At 44.0% G+C, this 18353-nt stretch overlaps 1 protein-coding gene across 2 annotated transcripts in view; it reads right to left on the bottom strand.

The window, feature by feature from the left end:
• RBM34 (RNA binding motif protein 34) overlaps window positions 1-18353 on the bottom strand; it is a 43779-nt gene that overhangs the window by 14678 nt on the left and 10748 nt on the right. The window contains exons 1-7 of one of the 2 annotated variants that reach the window (XM_017862260.1): window positions 16224-16409; window positions 15005-15286; window positions 14724-14898; window positions 14340-14476; window positions 8413-8644; window positions 6234-6293; window positions 1655-1698 (exon numbers count right to left, since the gene is read on the bottom strand). In XM_017862260.1, the coding sequence (XP_017717749.1) occupies window positions 1655-1698; window positions 6234-6293; window positions 8413-8644; window positions 14340-14476; window positions 14724-14898; window positions 15005-15286; window positions 16224-16288 (995 nt within the window). In that variant the 5' untranslated portion in view covers window positions 16289-16409. Of the gene's footprint in view, window positions 1-1654; window positions 1699-6233; window positions 6294-8412; window positions 8645-14339; window positions 14477-14723; window positions 14899-15004; window positions 15287-16223; window positions 16410-18353 lie in introns of those variants that run through there. The other variant, XM_017862259.1, reaches the window with a different exon arrangement.

Below are 18353 nucleotides of genomic sequence, written 5' to 3'. Positions count from 1 at the left end.
ATAAATAAAATAAAATAAAATAAAATAAAATAGCAAGGGTGGTGTGCACATCTGTAGTCCTAGCTACTGGGGATGCTGAGATGGGAGCATCACTTGAGCCCAAAAGTTTAAGGTTACAGTGAGCCAAAATCTTGCCACTGTACTCCAGTCTGGGTGACACAGCAAGAGCTTGTATGTTAAAAACAAAACAAAACAAAGCAAACAAAAAACAATGAGATGGGGCTGGGGGAGAAGCTGACGGTACAGTGTGAAAATTCCAATTTTCTAACATATCCCGCTAAACTCCTCAGTAGTACTTGTACATACACCTGTCAGAACCTCTGTTTCTGTTCAAATTTAGGCTCCTGGGTTTCAACCTCATACAGAAATAAAAGTATGACTCAAAAAGAAGGGTTGCATCTTACTAAAGTTTTTAGTGGCTGGGCGCGGTGGCTCAAGCCTGTAATCCCAGCACTTTCGGAGGCTGAGACAGGCGGAGCACGAGGTCAGGAGATCAAGACCATCCTGGCTAACAAGGTGAAACCCCGTCTCTACTAAAAAATACAAAAAAAAAAAAAAAAAACTAGCCGGGCGACGTGGCGGGCGCCTGTAGTCCCAGCTACTTGGGAGGCTGAGGCAGGAGAATGGCGAAAACCCGGGAGGCGGAGCTTGCAGTGAGCTGAGATCTGGCCACTGCACTCCAGCCTGGGTGACAGAGCAAGACTCTGTCTCAAAAAAAAAGTTTTTAGTATCCACAGCACTGAACAATGCCTGGTATCTAGGAGGATCTGCATCTTTGGTTACCTCAGTAAACACTGTAGGAACCTATATATTCATCAAATCTTAACTATACAGCTGGCACTGCGATGGTTATGAGGAAAAACTGGCGAAGACCTAGTCAGCGAAATAACTCCAAATGAAGACTGAATATTGAAATGGAGTCACCAAGATGTCCAAAGGGACTGTTGTCATACAAAAGTTTGATAGAACAGGATTCCCAGAAATGTCTCCAAAGTACCTTATATTTTATCTAATATAAACAAATCTCTGATCATAAACTTCATCATTTCACGTACCATTAATAGAGAAAAACACCCAAGCTATGAGACTAATAGGAAACCAGCATAAAGCTGAAGGTGAGTGAAAAATAAGTCTTCCATATGGAAGAGCGAACAAGGAGACTTGTATGTTTCATTCTTGGCACTGAGTGGGAAACAAAAAAATCCCGAGCACTGGAAACAAGCCATTACCAGTATGGTCCAAAACCCTCAGACAGAGAATGTCAAGAGGTCACAGGCTGGCAGTATACCCAGGTGACCAGCACAAGCAAACATGAATTCTCTCTGGAAAAACACAGGAAACAAGGCATTTGTAATCCGTATGAGAAAATTCAGGCATGAAGCTTTACAGTCTCTTCTAAACACTAAAAACATTCGTAAAATTTCCATGGCTCAATTTCCAGTAATATTTTCTACGACTCTATAATTTACATTATGGCTTAAAGAAAAACATGTGACAAATTTAAAGGCTCTAAAATACAGAAGCAAATAGTCAAGTATGCTCTATTATCCAACTATATTAATAAAATCTATGAAATTGTTAAGGAATAGTCTCACTTTTTAGCCACAAAGGAAGAAAGTTTAAGGTGACTCCCTTCCTCTAATTATAGACTTACTTTATTGCTGCCAGCTTTTTGGATAGAGTTCCCTCTGCTGGAATCTTTTAAGAGAAAGAAAAAGTATTAAAGACAGTATTTGAAATATTACCTCAAATTAATATTTTAAGTGAAGTCTAAATATCCAACTCCAGTACACTGTGATCAAACACATTCCAGGGAAACAAATCAGAAACAATCATCCTAATGTATTTTTTTTTTTTTCTGTTTTTTTCAGACAGAGTCTCGCACTGTCGCCCAGACTGGAGTGCTGTTGCATGATCTTGGCTCATTGCAAGTTCTGCCTCCCGGGTTCACGCCATTCTCCTGCCTCAGCCTCCCGAGTAGCTGGGACTACAGGTGCCCATCACCACGCCCGGCTAATTTTTTGTATTTTTAGTAGAGATGGGCTTTCACCGTGTTAGCCAGGATAGTCTCGATCTCCTGACCTCATGATCCGCCCGCCTCGGCCACCCAAAGTGCTGGGATTACAAGCATGAGTCACTGTGCCTTGCCAATCATCCTAATGCTATATGAAATGAAGCTTGTGGCTTAGGATAAGCTTTTCCAACAAAACCATCATGCTCAGATTTAACAGGCTCAAAAACCCAGACAGAAGTTAAGATTCTGGGCTCTCAAACTGCATCAGATGACTCCAACAGGGAGGACACCAGGAAGAGACACCAACGATGAAAGACACATGAAAAATGTAAGGAAAAGGCCGGGTGCGGTGGCTCACGCCTGTAATCCCAGCACTTTGGGAGGCCGAGGCGGGTGGATCCTGAGGTCAGGAGATCGAGACCATCCTGGCTAACATGGTGAAATCCCATCTCTACTAAAAATACGAAAAATTAGCTGGGAGAGGTGGCGGGCGCCTGTAGTTCCAGCTACTCAGGAGGCTGAGGCAGGAGAATGGCATGAACCCGGGAGGCAGAGCTGGCAGTGAGCCGACATAGTGCCACTGCACTCCAGCCTGGGCAACAGAGCAAGACTCTGTCTCGAAAAAAAAAAAGAAAGAAAAGTGTTAAGGAAAAGAAAAGTTTATAAAGTAACATTTTATCATGTATTCTAATTTTAAATATGTCTAACTAAACTGATGAATAACATAAAAGACATATCACCTGTATCTCTAAGAGTTTATATATTTTAATAGGCAAAAAAATGCATGGTGTCTTTCATTGTGCAGTATGGGAATACCCTTTATATTCAGGTTCACTTTATTTTCAGTCACATATAGCCTCCTTTAAGAATGGATGGGGTAGGTAAGGAAAACTTTATGGAAGAGGCAGAAATACACGTCAACAACTACAGCTGTCGATAACATGCCAAATGCAACCAGGTACTGAGAAGATAGAGGTGAAAAGATACCAACCCTGCAAGTTTACAATCTAGGAGCATGTAGAACGTAAATGCCATGTAGGGCAGTTATTATAAATCTTTTCTGGAAAACCTATTTTCTTTCTCAGTAACCTGATAGTTTACATAGTAAAACCAAGAAATTTTAACTATTTCTTCTATTCACAGTTTATCTTGCTAAAACTGCTAATAGAGTCAAACTCTCAAACCTCAAAAAAGCAGTCAAGATGTAGAAATGTCTAAATGAATAATCAACATGTGAATGACATCATCAAAACACATTTATTGGGTGCCTTCTGTACAGGGTCTATATCCCATTGTTTGGTTTTGTATTTTTTTTGTTTGTGTTTGAGACAGAATCTCACTTTGTCGCCCAGGCTAGAGTGCAGTGGCACAATCTTGGCTCACTACAACCTCTGCCTCCCAGGTTCAAGCGATTCTCCCACCTCAGCCTCCCAAATATCTGGGATTACAGGCCCCCGCCACCATGCCCGGCTAGTTTTTGTATTTTTAGTAGAAACGGGGTTTTGCCATGTTGGCCAGGCTGGTCTCTAACTTCTGAACTCAAGTGATCTGCCTTGGCCTCCCAAAATGCTGGGTTACAGGCATCAGCCACTGCACCCGGTCTACATCCTGTCATTGAAGATATTAATAAATAAGTATAACATAAGGCAATAAAGTACAAGAATAATGCAGAGGAAAAAACATCATTTAATGATATAAAGTATCAGAAAAGCTTTGAAGAAGGGACATTTTAGCCGCATACTGAAAAATACTTTCATAGGCAAAAAAGGTACCTTAAGGAAGGATTCCAAGCAAAACAAATAGACCAGCAAAGGGACAAAGGAGAGAAAACCCACGTGTAGAGGAACACAGGATGGGCAGGACCACACTGGAGAACTGTCAGACTAAGAATTAAGGATGTATTTCACTGACAGGGAGAATAATTAACACAATGTACAGGTGCTGGTAACCCAACAAGAAGTAAAACAGAGTATTTGTAATCACAGCTTACAGTCTGGTGGAAGTGGCAAATAACAATTTCAGTAGAGTGTACTAAGTACTATAATGAGGGATGGGTGCAGTAAAATGCATAGCAGGGACACACTGGTAGCCTAGAGACTGGGGAGAATCAAGGCAGACTCCCCAAAGGGGAGAAGGCAACAGCAGGCCCAGTGAGGGGTGTGTGTGTGGCGGCTGGTGGGGGGCAGGGAGGGAGCCGGGGGAAAGGCGTCTCATTAATGCAAGGCAGGGAAAGAAGCAAGGGTTCTGGGAAGAAGAGCTTCAGGAAGACTGAGCTGACAGCGTTTTGTTGGACAAATTAGAGGAAGACTGAAGGTAGGAACTATAATAGGCCTCTCCAACTATTCTGACAGGAGGTAATGACAACTTAGGTAGGACAAGGAAAAAACAAAGGAATGACTCATATTAGGAAGAAATCACAGTCGAAAAACGGACAGGAATGGCAAACACTAGCATAGGTGAGCCAATGCAGAGTCAAAGGCAACCACAAAACCTGCAGCCTGGGTGCCACTAAATACCATAGAAAAATCAGTAGGTAGCATAGGGGTGGGGTGAGAATGGATGGAAGTAAGCAGATCTACTGAAATCAGGGTATGACAAGACACCCACAAACAATGCATTAGCCAAAGGTCTAATACGGGGAAATGGAACTCAGAAGGGCAGACAAAAGATATGTGATAAGAGCGGGAAATAAATACCCTGACAGAAATTATGGGCACTGTCAAAACTTTGGGTAACGTCTACTTCTACAGAAGTGGGCAGTTGTGCCTCCTCTAACATTTGGCAATTCCTGAAGATATTTTCCATTGTTACACTGAGGTGCAGGGGGCACTACCAGCATCTAGTGGGTAAAGACCATGTATGTTACTAAACATCCTATAATACAAAGGGCAGCCTCCAACAACAAAGAATTATCCACTCCAAAATGTCAACTGTATGGAGGGTGAGAAACCATGGAGGGTGAGAAACTAATCACATGAGAAAGAGCAATTAGAAACATGAAAAAGGCTGGGCGCAGGGGCTCATGCCTGTAATCCCAGCACGTTGGGAGGATGAGGCAGGCAAATTACCTGAGGTCAGGAGTTTGAGACCAGCCTAAATAACATGGTGAAACCCTGTCTCGACTAAAAACACAAAAATTAGCCAGGCATGGTAGACCACGCCTGTAATCCCAGCTACCTGGGAGGCTGAGGCATGAGAACTACCTGAACCCAGGAGACGAAGGGTGCAGTGAGCCGAGATCCCACCACTGAACTTCACCCTGGGTGAGACAGAGTAAGACTCTGTCTCAAAAGAAAAAAAAAAAAACCAGAATAAACATTTCCTATATTCTAATATGCATTAATTATGCAATAGTGTCCAAAAACGTACACTATGGTACGTCAACTAACTATGCCTATGCAGTTAAAAAAAAAAAAAATCATGTATGGGAAAACCAAATATAAATGATACTTATTTCCTGCTCCAAAGAATGTGGCTATAACTGGTCCAGAGTGCTAAGCTGGTAAAATCCAACTCACTTCTATGAAGTTTTAATATTAAATTGACTTAAACACTTGATCTGTCTGTGCTCAGAGAACAAGGACTGTTTGCAGCAATCACACCCACCTCCCATACTAAATGCATATGATGGGACGTAAGAAGAGAATGCCTAGGATTCCAGCAATGATAACCAGTATTAACTTTTCAGCCTATTCTGTTGACACAGTAAATAACTCACCCATCCACCCTACAAAGTACATTGCAGGCTTTCATAGCAAGAGTATCATTTTATTAAGTAAACTCACTACATTATTTAAAAAGTTCAAGAGTCAGCAGTAGATAATAAGAGCAACTCTTTTCTTGGGTTAAATTTGAACCTATTGATTCAAAAGGTTAAAGTGCTCCACCATCTCACTAACAGCAAGAAGTTAATCTGATGTAAATGCAATAAATTTTAGTATTATGTAATTTTATGGGGGAATGAAACATACCAGAGAACGAAATCGTACAGATTCTATTTGTCCATACTCTTTAAAAAACGATTTCAGCTTCTAAAATTAAAAAAAACACATACACATTAGCTCACCCTCAGAACATCAAGTAAGTGCTATAAAAGGGAATTAAGAAAATTGCCCGATAATCCTTACTGCCAGGTATTTTTTTTTTTTTTTTTTTTTGAGACAGAGCTTCGCACTTTCACCCAGGTTGCAGTGTAATTTTATGGGGGAATGAAACATACCAGAGAACGAAATCGTACAGATTCTATTTGTCCATACTCTTTAAAAAACGATTTCAGCTTCTAAAATTAAAAAAAACACATACACATTAGCTCACCCTCAGAACATCAAGTAAGTGCTATAAAAGGGAATTAAGAAAAATTGCCCGATAATCCTTACTGCCAGGTATTTTTTTTTTTTTTTTTTTTGAGACAGAGCTTCGCACTTTCACCCAGGTTGCAGTGCAGTGGTACGATCTCGGCTCACTGCAACCTCCGCCCCCGTGGCTTCAAGCGATTCTCCTGCCTCAGCCTCCCAAGTAGCTGGGATTACAGGCGCCCGCCACCATGCTCAGCTGATTTTTGTATTTTTAGTAGAGATGGGGTTTCGCCATGTTGGCCAGTTTGGTCTCGAACTCCTGACCTCAAGTGATCCAACCACCTCGGCCTCCCAAAGTGCTGGGATTACAGGCATGAGCCACCACACCCAGCCTACTGCTAGTTTTTAAGAACATTTCAGGAAAAGTAGGTGACTATTCAGTTGGATGAACAAAAAAATATTACTGAAACTTGTGAGATTCTGTCTAAAAAAAAAAAAAAAAAACAATTCAAGTTCCTATTAGTATCCATTGGATGTATAATGCTTTTCTTTCAATCTTTTATAACCTTTATCACATGTAAATTAAAGATAGACTTATACCTTCCATAGATTCTCTCATGTTTTCACATTGGTTTAAAACAGGAATAAACTTTTTTTTGAGATGGAGTCTCACTCTGTTATACAGGCTGGAGTACAGTGGCACACTCTTGGCTTCTGCAACCTCCCCCTCCCGGGTTCAAGCAGTTTTCCTTCCTCAGCCTCCAAATAGCTGTGATTACAGGCATGTGTCACCACATCCAGCTAATTTTTTGAACTTTTAGTAGAGAAGGGGTTTCACCATGTTGGCCAGGCTGGTCTCGAACTCCCGACCTCAGGGGATCCGCCCGCCTTGGCCTTCCAGAGTGCTGGGATTACAGGTGTGGGACACCACGCCTGGCCTCAAAAGGTTTTTCTACTGTTTTTAATGAAGTAAGAGTTTAAATTGTCCTTCAAAATATGAGCAGGATGCTGAGCTAAGGATTGCAACAGTTACTATCACATGAACATGCAGAAACAAAGGGCAGGTTTTGCTTCAGCGATCCTCACACAATGGAAGAAACGCAGGACGTCGTCATTCTTTAAACAACACATATTTACCAGGCACAAGGCACCATTTCAGGTGTCAAGAGACAGAATGAGGCTGAGCACGGTGGCTCACGCCTGTAATCCCAGCACTTTGGGAGGCCGAGGCAGGCGGATCACGAGGTCATGAGATTGAGACTATACTGGCTAGCATAGTGAAACCCCGTCTCTACTAAAAATACAAAAAATTAGCCAGGTGTGGTGGCAGACACCTGTAGTCCCAGCTACTCGGGAGGCTGAGGCAGGAGAAGGGCGTGAACCCGGGAGGTGGAGCTTGCAGTAAGTCGAGATCACGCCACTGCACTCCAGCCTGGGTGACAGAGCGAGATTGTCTCAAAAAAAAAAAAAAAAAAAGAGAGACAGAGTGATGAAAAAAGAGGAACAGGCCCAGTGGCTCATGCCTGAAGTCCCAGCACCTTGGGAGGTTAAGGAGGGCAAATCGCTTGAGCCCAGGAGTTTGAGACCAGCCTGGGCAACACAGCGAGAACCTGTCTCCACAAAAAAATACAAAAAGTAGCCAGATGTGGTGGCATGCGCCTGTAGTCCCAGCTTCTCAGGAGGCTGAGGCAGTAAGATCACTTGAGTTCAGGAGTTTGAGGCTGCAGTGAACAATGATCATGGCACTACACTCCAGCCTAGGTGACAGTGACAACCTATCTGGAAAAAGAAAAGAAAAAAGAAAAACATCTTTAAACATATGGAGCTTATATTCTAGTGGCACATAACAGGAGATAAGGCTGAAAGAAAGAAACCAGGCAGGACATCACTGCAATATTCAAATATAATCTGCAAAAGCCTGAATTAGGGCAGGGACTGCAGGAATGAAAAGGAGGGGGTGGATATTGGAATCCATTTATATTAGGATGATTTATGTAATAATTTACAATGAAGTTATATCCATGACTTATTACTGAATGCTTATTCAACACAGGAAGAACAAAGTTATTAACTTCCCTAAAATTTTACTATACACAAACTTACCTTCTTATTACATGTAACAGGCAAATTCCCAACAAATACAGTTCTCTCGTTCTTTAATCTCTCTTCTTCTTGGTTGATTTGAATTTTCTTTCTTTGACTGACAACTGTGTCATCCATATCATCAAGTATTTTTCTATCTGCTACTTTAACACCAGGTTGAGAATTTTTCCTTTTCTGCCCTTGTTTCTGGTGAATTTCTTCTTCTAAATCAGCACTCGCTAGAGCACTTTCCCTTTTTAAGGCAAAAAATAAAACAAAATAAGCAGTAAGAGTCATACCAGGTAGGTCTAGTATTTGACAAAGTGCAGCCCTATCTTCCCAATTAGAAATATTTTCCAATGTCTTCTGAAATTTCCTAGATTTACCACTCACAAATATATCAAAATTTTTAAAGCAGCTTTATCTAGAAACTGACTAGTATCTTTAGAAAAAAACTGATTTAACTCAAGAGTTAGAAAAAGTTAAGCTTTTTTTTTTTCTGGAGACAGGGTTTCCACCCAGGCTGGAGTGTAGCAGCGTAATCACAGCTCACTGCAGCCTCAACCTCCCAGGTTCAGGCAATCCTCCCACCTCAGCCTTCCAAGTAACTGGGACCACAGGCGCATGCCACCACACCTGGCTAAATTTTTTTTTTTTTTTTTGAGACGGAGTTTTGCTCTGTCACCCAGGCTGGAGTGCAATAGTGCAATTTCGGCTCACTGCAACCTCTGCCTCTCGGGTTCAAGTGATTCTCCTGCCTCAGCCTCCCAAGTAGCTGGGATTACAGGTGCCTGCCATCACGCCTGGCTAATTTTTTTATTTTTAGTAGAGACGAGGTTTCATCATGTTGGCCAGGCTGGTCTTGAACTCCTGACCTCAAGTGATCTGCCCACCTCAGTCTCCCAAAGTGCTGGGACTAAAGGTGTGAGCCTTTTATACATACACACAAATACATATACACATACATAAATGTGTGTGTGTGTATATATATATACACACACAATTTCTGAGACAGAGTCTAGCTCTGTCGCCCAGACTGGAGTATAGTGGTGCAACCTCAGCTCACTGCAACCTCCGCCTCCCTGGTTCACAACAATTCTCCTGCCTCAGCCTCCCAAGTAACTGGGATTACAGGCGCCTGCCACCACGCCCAGCTAATTTTTTTTTAAGTAGAGACGGGGTTTCACTGTGTTGGCCATGCTGGTCTCAAACTCCTGGCCTCTTGATCCACATGCCTCGGCCTCCCAAAGTGCTGTGATTACAGGCATGAACCACCACGCCCAGTTTCCTTTTATATTTCTTTTGTAGAGACAGGGTTTTGCTATGTTGCCCAGGCTGGTCTTGAACTCCTGAGCTCAAGCCATTCGCCCACTTCAGCCTCCCAAAGTGCTAGGGTTACAGGTGTGAACCACTGCACCTGGCAAGAGTAAGTGAAGCTCAATTTTTGAACACATTAAATCTGCCAGGCAACAGCAGCAGCAAGTTCATCTAAACAGAAACTGATTCACTTAAAGCTCTTGGAGATTTAGTTTACACTCTATCAATGCCTAATTTCATTTTCTACTCTAGACCTTTAGGGGCACTATCACACTCCCTGAGACTCTAAAAAGGTTAATATGGCAGCAGAGTACTTACTTACTCTGTACAAGCAACATGGCCAATAGGAAAAACCAGAGTCCCTACTTCTAATACTTCTGTAATATTTAAAGGACTCTTACCAAAAGTAAATTGTGAAATGGTAAATACAATATAAAGTATTGCTGGATATGGATAAGCAAGGTCTGAGCATCAATCTGAAAGGAGAACTAAAGGATATTAAGGAGTGAGGGAAGAGAAGAGCCAATAAGAATCATAAAAATGACTCACTCATCAGCAAATACTTACCAGGTTCCTACTCAGTTCTGGGCTCTGAGGATACAAAGGTAAAGAAACAATCAAAGGCCTCCAGTCGTCTAGTGAAAAGACAGACCAAGTTCACAATAAAATGGTAACAGCTACAACATATGGTATGCACACATAAACAAGAAAGGCTTCTCAGAAGAGGAAATCAGTGTCTGGTACACAGTCCAATAAAAGCTGACTGTTATTACTCCTCCCCCGAGGACAGGGTCCATGTCTAGTGTTTTGCTCACTACAGTATATAAAGTGCCTAGCAGGAGTGAAAGGAAATGAGACAGTACAGTAAGGTGGGAACCAGGTCAGGAGGGACCTTCAGTGTTACACAAATGTGCTTAGATTTTATCCTATTGAAGATGAGGAGACACTGAAGACTGAGAGCATCTAAAAAAGATCATTTGGGCAGAAGAGTGGAAGGTAATTAGAAAGGGGATAAGGTTGGAGAAGGGAGACCAGTTAAGGATATGGTTACAACAGTGTGTATCTGAGGAGACTAATCAGACTGACCAGAGCAGGGAAGGAGGTGAAGAGGAAAAGGCAGATTAAAGAGATAATTAAAAAACAGCATCATCAGGACTTGGCAACTGATTAGCTAAGCAAGGAGAGGAAAGAAGACAGGATGACTCTCGGGCCACTAATTTAGGCAACCAGAAGGCTAGTGGTAGCACTCATGCCAAGGAACAGGTCTGATGAGAATGATGAGCTCCCAGTGGAGCATTCTTACCTGGAAGTACATAGGGAAAAAAGAGGTGCAAATGCCAGGAGGCAAACAAACATACATGTCTGGAGATCAGGAGAGAGATCATGATGGGCACAAGAGATACTGCCCCAACAAAGGGTGACAAAGAGTCACAAGAACATGACCAAGAATGAGACCCCTTAGGGAAATGCACATTTAAAGAGCAGTCAGAGGAAAAGATACCACAATAACCCCAAGAAAGAATTGGCCAAGAGGACAATCAGAAGAGATTTCTCGCCAGGCGCGGTGGCTCAAGCCTGTAATCCCAGCACTTTGGGAGGCCGAGACGGGTGGATCATGAGGTCAGGAGATCAAGGCCATCCTGGCTAACACGGTGAAACCCCGTCTCTACTAAAAAATACCAAAACTAGCCGGGCGAGGTGGCGGGCACCTGTAGTCCCAGCTACTTGGGAGGCTGAGGCAGGAGAATGGCGTGAACCCGGGAGGTGGAGCTTGCAGTGAGCTGAGATCCGGCCACTGCACTCCAGCCTGGGTGACAGCGAGACTCCGTCTCAAAAAAAAAAAAAAAAAAAAAAAAAAAAAAGAGATTTCTCTCAGAGAATCCAGTAGCTTCAACAAGAAAAGCAGCTACGTGAAGGGTAACAGAGGACTCATAAGACAAAAGCTGCACTGCCCATTACATATGTCAGAGAGGTCAGGGTGGCCTCAGTGAGCACTGCTTCAGTGGCACAGTCAGGACAGAGAATAAAACCCGCCACCGCCAGAATGCAAGTGCGTGGAAGGGTGAACAGAGTCAAGAAAAGAGAGAAAGTAAAAGAACAGACTGCTTTTCCTAAAAGCTAGACTGAAGGGAAGGACTGTGGGAATGGCAGCAAACAGAGACACGCAATTATATGGGTTTTTTTTTTGGTGGCTGGGGGGAATGTCCTTTTTAAAGATTAGAATCTTGACCACATCTATATAGTAGAAAGAGGGATAAGGGCTGGGCACAGTGGCTCACGCCTGTAATCCCAGCAATTTGGGAGGCTAGGGCTGGTGGATCACCTGAGGTCAGGAGTTCGAGGCCAGCCTGGTCAACATGTGAAACCCCATCTCTACTGAAAAAACACAAAAATTAGCTGGGTGTGGTGGTGGGTGCCTGTAATCCCAGCTACTCAGGAGGCTGAGGCAGGAGAATCGCTTGAACCTGGAGGCAGAGGTTGTAGTGAGCCGAAATTGCACTATTGCTCTCCAGCCTGGGCGGCAACAGCAAAACTCTATCTCAAAACAAAAACAACAACAACAACAAAATGAATGACAAGGGAAAGAGGGGAATGTGGATGGATCTGACGGCACAGTCTCTAAAACGGCAGAATAACATACACGGTACACACAGCAACCAGGTGGTTGAGTTAATATTGGACAAGAGGGAAGACACCTAAGAAAGAGGGGAAGAAATAAGGCTGTGTACAGATACATTAAGTTTAAATAGGAGGACAAAAATAGCAGTTCCCAACAGTTAGTGATTAATAACTCCAGACCTGGTAAAAAGGTCTTCAGTTGAAAGGAGAAAAGGGAAAAGGAAATAAGGGGTTTGAGGAGAGTGACAAAGAAGAGAGGAATGAAGACTGTTACCTAGGTACATGTGATGGGATCACTATTTGGATCATGATTCAAATACACTGTTAAACAACGTTATGCTGGCCGGGCATGGTAGGTCATGCCTGTAATCCTAGCACTTTGGGAGGCGGAGGTAGGAGGATAGTTTGATCCCAGGAGTTCAGGACTAGCCTGGGTAACATAGTGAGACCCTGTCTCTATTTTTCTAATTAAAAAAAAAAAAAAAAGCTGCCTGGATCACTTGAGTCCAGGAGTTTGCGACCCGCCTGGGCGACATGGCAAAATCCCGTCCCTACAAAAAATACAAAAATTAGCTGGGCATGGTGGTGTGTGCCTATAGTCTAAGTGACTCAGGAGGCTGAGGCAGGCGGCTGGATTAGTCTAAGAGGCAGAGGTTGCAGTGAGCCACAATCGCACCACTGCACTCCAACCTGGGTGACAGAGCCAGACCTCGCCTCAAAAAAAAAAAAAATGTTAATGAGGGTAAAGAATAAATTTAAGAACACCAAACGTGTTCTTAAACATACTTGTGCCGAGGCTCACATATGTAATCCCGGCACCTTGGGAGGCTGAGGCAGGTGGATCATGAGGTCAAGAGTTCGAAACCAGACTGGTCAATATGGTGACACCCCGTCTCTAGTAAGAATACAAAAATTAGCTGGGTGTGGTGGCGCACGCCCATAGTCCCAGCTGCCCGGGAGGCTGAGGCAGAAGAATCACTTGAACCCGGGAGGCAGTGGTTGCAGTGAGCCGAGATTGCACCACTGCACTCCAGCCTGGGCGACAGAGTGAGACTCCGTCTCAAAACAAAACAAAACAAAACAAAACCAACCAGACAACAGTAAACCAGGCCGCGCAGTGGTTCATGCCTGTAATCCCTGCACTTTGGGAGGCCAAGACAGGTGGATCACCTGAGGTCAGAAGTTCAAGACCAACCTGGCCAACATGATGAAACTCTGTCTCTCCTAAAAATACAAAAAAAAAATTAACCAGGCAGGGTGGCGCCTGTAATCCCAGATCCTCAGGAGACCTGAGGCAGGAGAATCACTTAAACCCGGGAGGCCGAGGTTGCAGCAGCTGAGATCAGGTCACTGCACTCCAGCCTGAGCAAAAAGAGCAAAACTCTGTCTTAAAAAAAAAAAAAAGCAAACCAAACTCTTTTATATACATGCTGAAATATTTATAGATGAAACATAAGTTTTCCTTTTGCTTCCAAATAACGAGGGGGTGGCTGGGCGCGGTGGCTCACACCTGTAATTCCAACACTTTGGGAGGCCGAGGCAGGCAGACCGCTTGAGGTCAGGAGTTTGACACCTGCCTGGCCAACATGGTGAAACCCTGTCTCGACTAAAAATACAAAAATTAGCCGGGCATGGCGGCGCACACCTGTAGTCCCAGCTACTCAAGCTGAGGCAGGAGAATCGCTTGAACCTGGGAAGGGGAGGCTGCAGTGAGCCTGGGCATGGCATCAAGACTCCATCTCAAAACAAACAAACAAAAACAAATAATGAGGGGGTATATGAGTGGGGTAAAATACAAAAGGTTGGCCAAGTATTAAATTGCTGATGGTGAGTACATGGGGTTTCTTAGCCTTTTCAACTTTTCTATATGTACTGGATTTTCCATAATAAAAGTTTTGAAAAAAAGTAGAAATATGAAATGAGATAAAACTAAGACGAATATTGCAGGTATAGGAATGTTAATTTCTTTACCACCTAATTTCTTTAACATCAAATAAGAGAATTTTACCAACCTGTTTGCCAACTTTTTCTCTGCGTTAGTGTGTTTCTTCTTCGCTTTCACTTTTTTTGCAGGTTCTTGCAAAAGTGGTCTTTCAATCTGGGATGTACTTTCTTCCTCCTCATTCTGTTTCCTTTTTTTGATGGTTTCCTTTTTAAAAGTTTGAAGTTATATATGAGACCCCATCCTTTCAGAATTCTGACCCTAAGCCATAATTTAGTGGTCTTTCTAAATGAGCATCTCCTCTCTCTCATTGGTATGTAAGAGTCATGAAAGGTTACTTACAATGAATCCTGTGTGCCCCTTTAGAAACCGCGCTTCACGCGGTAGGTAAGAAGCCTGTTTCATATGCAAGTGGTTTTAACCAGCTATTCGGGAAGAAAGCCCAGTGACTTACTTTAGGCACAGGCACGTACACGGGTTGAGTCTGGGGCTCCAGAGAACTGAAGAGGGCCGCCAGCCGACCGGTGCCACCTCTGGAATGGTGCTCGCCGCGGCATAAGCTACTGGCGACCTGTCCAACCCTGTAGTCTCCCGGCGGACTCCCGCGAACGCCGTCGTCAGGGTTCTCTCTAGAAACGGACGCCAGAAACTCAGCCACGCCACGCACCACCGCTTCGCCAGCACGAGGGAACGTACAACATCCCTCCCCAGCTACTCGTGCCGCGCGCCACTCACCCCTCCTCGACACATCTCTTTCTCTTCCGTTTGTTCATCGCTTCCAAGGCCATTCTTACTCCGAGAACTCCCAGACGGCAGCGGCGCGCGAGCTCACACTTCCGGGTTCCGGGCACTTCCGCTGTCGGGCCACGCCCCCTCCTCCCCCGGCAGTCGGCCGCCAAGCCGCGGTGGGAGGCGCTCGGTGAGGCGTCAGGTTTGTCCCATTTGGTTGGTGGTCCTTGCCGTTTCAGAGAAGCCTCATTTTGGGAGTGAAGGACGTCTTCTGGGAGTGATTGAAGCCTGCAGTGTGAAGAATCAGCCAGGCTAGGAGCGGGGTGTCCACCCAAGCCAAGGGAGAAATACGTAAAATACTGACTTGTTGAAAAGGAGGGAGGTTTGGCAAGAAATGAGGTTGGGGGTGAACGCAGTGGGGTGTTTACAACTGGCTAATCGCTGTTAAGAGTACAAAGAGTTCTTTGTACTCTTCTGGCAACTTTTCTGAAATATGACATTATTCCAAAATAAAGACCACACCTCTAACGAGTCACGTCAACATACAAATTCGAAAGATTGTAATACGGCCCTGCTATTCTACCTGGAAAAGTAGATACTTGGCATTCAAAACTCTTCAAGGTGTTCTCAGCCCGTCTTCCCAGACTCATCTCCCTCCAGCCCCTGACATTTTAGCCTGCTTTTTCCACTGCCTCTACAGTTGTTATTCTTGTCCCCTCTGTTGTAATTGCCCTCCTCTTTCCCCTCCTGCAAAATAATGTCCATCCTTCAAGGCCTAGCTCAGATACTGTCTAACTTAGACAATGTTTCTTTGCAGCCAGGCGCGGTGGCTCGCCTGTAATCCCAACACATTTGGAGGCTGAAGCAGGAGTAATGCGTGAGGACTAGGAGTCTGAAACCAGCCTGGTCGATCTAGCGAAACTTCCTCTCTACAGAAAACAAATTAGAGGGGCACCTTCGTGCTGCGCGCCTGATCTTGGCTCATTGCAACCTCCACCTCCCCGGTTCAAGCGATTCTCCTACCTCAGCCTCCCGAGTAGTTGGGATTACAGGCATGTGCCACCACGCCTGGCTAATTTTATATTTTTAGTAGAGACAGGGTTTCTCCATGTTGGTCAGGCTGGTCTCGAATTCCCGACCTCAGATGATCCGCTCGCCTTGACCTCCCAGCGTCCTAGGATTACAGGTATGACCCACCACACCCAGCTAGGTAGCAGATACTTACATAAGAAAACAGACTGCGAAAGAAGCTGTGGTTGGAGATAGTTTTAAAATTATCTTCATTGCCATTCAGTGCTGTTTTTAACCATTTAGAGATCACTGACCGCTTTGAGAGTTTGAAATATGAGGACATGGTGGGGCATGGTGGCTCACGCCTATAATCCCAGCACTTTGGGAGACCAAGGCGGAAGGAATGCAAGCCTGGGAGTTTCAGATCCACGACTGCACCATTTGCACTAAAGTCTGGCAACACGAGCAAAACTCCGTCACAAAAAAAAAACAAAAGGAGGCTGGGTGCGGTGGGTCACGCCTGTAATCCCAGCACTTTGGGAGGCCGAGGTGGGTGGATCATCTGAGGTCAGGATTTTCAGACCAGCCTGGCCAACATGGTGAAACCCCATCTCTACTAAAATACAAAATTAGCTGGGCGTGGTGGCGGGCGCCTGTAATCCCAGCTAGTCAGGAGGCTGATGCAGGAGAATCGCTTGAACCCGGAGGCAGAGGTTGCAGTGAGCCAAGATTGCGCCATTGCATTCCAGCCTGGGGAACAGAGCGAGATTCTGTCTAAAACAAAACAAATTAACAGGCCAGGCACGGTGGCTCAAGCCTGTAATCCCNAAGACCCCACTCTAAAGTTTTTTCAGTAGGAAAAAAAAAAAAAGTTTTGGAGAACACCGTTAAGAAACCTGTCATCTTGGCCGGGCGTGGTGGCTCACACCTGTAATCCCAACACGTTGGGAGGCCAAGGCGGGCAGATCATGAGGTCAAGAGATCGAGCCCATCCTGGCTAACACAGTGAAACACCCCCTCTACTAAAAATACAAAAATTAGCCAGGTGTGGTGACAGGTGCCTGTAGTTCTAGCTACTCGGGAGGCTGAGGTAGGAGAATCACTTGAACCTGGGAGGCAGAGGTTGCAGTGAGCCAAGATTGTGCCACTGCACTCCAGCCTTGGGCAACAGAGCAAGACTCCTTCTCAAAAAAAGAAAAAGAAAAAAGAAAAAAAAAAAGAAAAATATACCATCTTAATATGTTAATTGTAAACTAACTAACTTAGTCTAGTTTAGGTGACCAGAAGTAGACATAGGTCAATTCTACTAATGCAATAAAATCCTCAAACTCTCTTAAGAAGCTAGGAAGTAGAACAAGAAGGCAGGTGAGACAGAGGCACAAAGGTATAAATCTCGACTCCAACAAAATTTGGAACAATTCCCCTATTCAGCACTGTTTCTATAACATACTCAGTACATGATATTAAAAGCTCCTCAAAAAACAGGGTTTCATGATTAGGTAGGATTGAAAACAGTAGGGTAAAAGGTTATTTAGGCAGGTATCTCTTCACAGGCCTTCTCTCGAAGTTTTTAATATGCAAACACTGTGATTCTCTAAGAAAAGAATGTGTTATACATAGATTTCCCAAAATATATTTGGTTATAAATTCCCAGAGCATTTCCAGGGACCAGTATTCTAGGAATTCCTTTTGGGAAGCATCGTTCCACAGATTTAAAAGATCATCCCTTAAACTAATTTTTGTGAAAATAAAGGGCCACCACAAAGTTGCTTTAAAAAATATGTATTTGAGCTTTCTAGGCCTTAAAAAAGTTTATTTCCTTTTTTTTTTTGAGACTCAGTTTTGATCTTGTTGCCCAGGCTGGAGTGCAGTGGTGCAATCTCGGCTCACTGCAACCTCCACCTCCTGGGTTCAAGCGATTCTCCTGCCTCAGCCTCCCAGCTACTAGGGCATGTGCCACCATGACCAGCTAATTTGGCATTTTTAGTAAAGACAGTGTTTCACCATGTTCGTCAGGCTGGTTTTGTCCTGACCTCAGGTGATCCACCCGCCGCAACCTCCCGAAGTGCTGGGATTACAGGTATTGAGCCACCACGCCTGGCCTTTGTATTAAAGGTTTTCTTTTGGTAGAAAGTCCAGTAAGTCGGGCCAAAAAAACTAGATTATGGATTTTTAAAAGTCTGCGGCAAAGCAGTGTTTCTCAACCCAGATGCATATTAATACCACTGGAGACCCTTAAAAATTAAAGATCAACATCCAGGTACTACCCCAACCAATTAAATATAACTCCTTGGGAGTGGGGTGTGAGTACTGAATATACTTTTTTTTTTTTTTTTTTTTTTTT

This window comes from Rhinopithecus bieti, unplaced genomic scaffold, assembly GCF_001698545.2.
Source record: "Rhinopithecus bieti isolate Rb0 unplaced genomic scaffold, ASM169854v2 scaffold_57691, whole genome shotgun sequence".
Classification (NCBI taxonomy): domain Eukaryota; kingdom Metazoa; phylum Chordata; class Mammalia; order Primates; family Cercopithecidae; genus Rhinopithecus; species Rhinopithecus bieti.
Note: the sequence above shows the minus strand (reverse complement) of the source record. Positions and strands in the feature narration are given on the sequence as shown.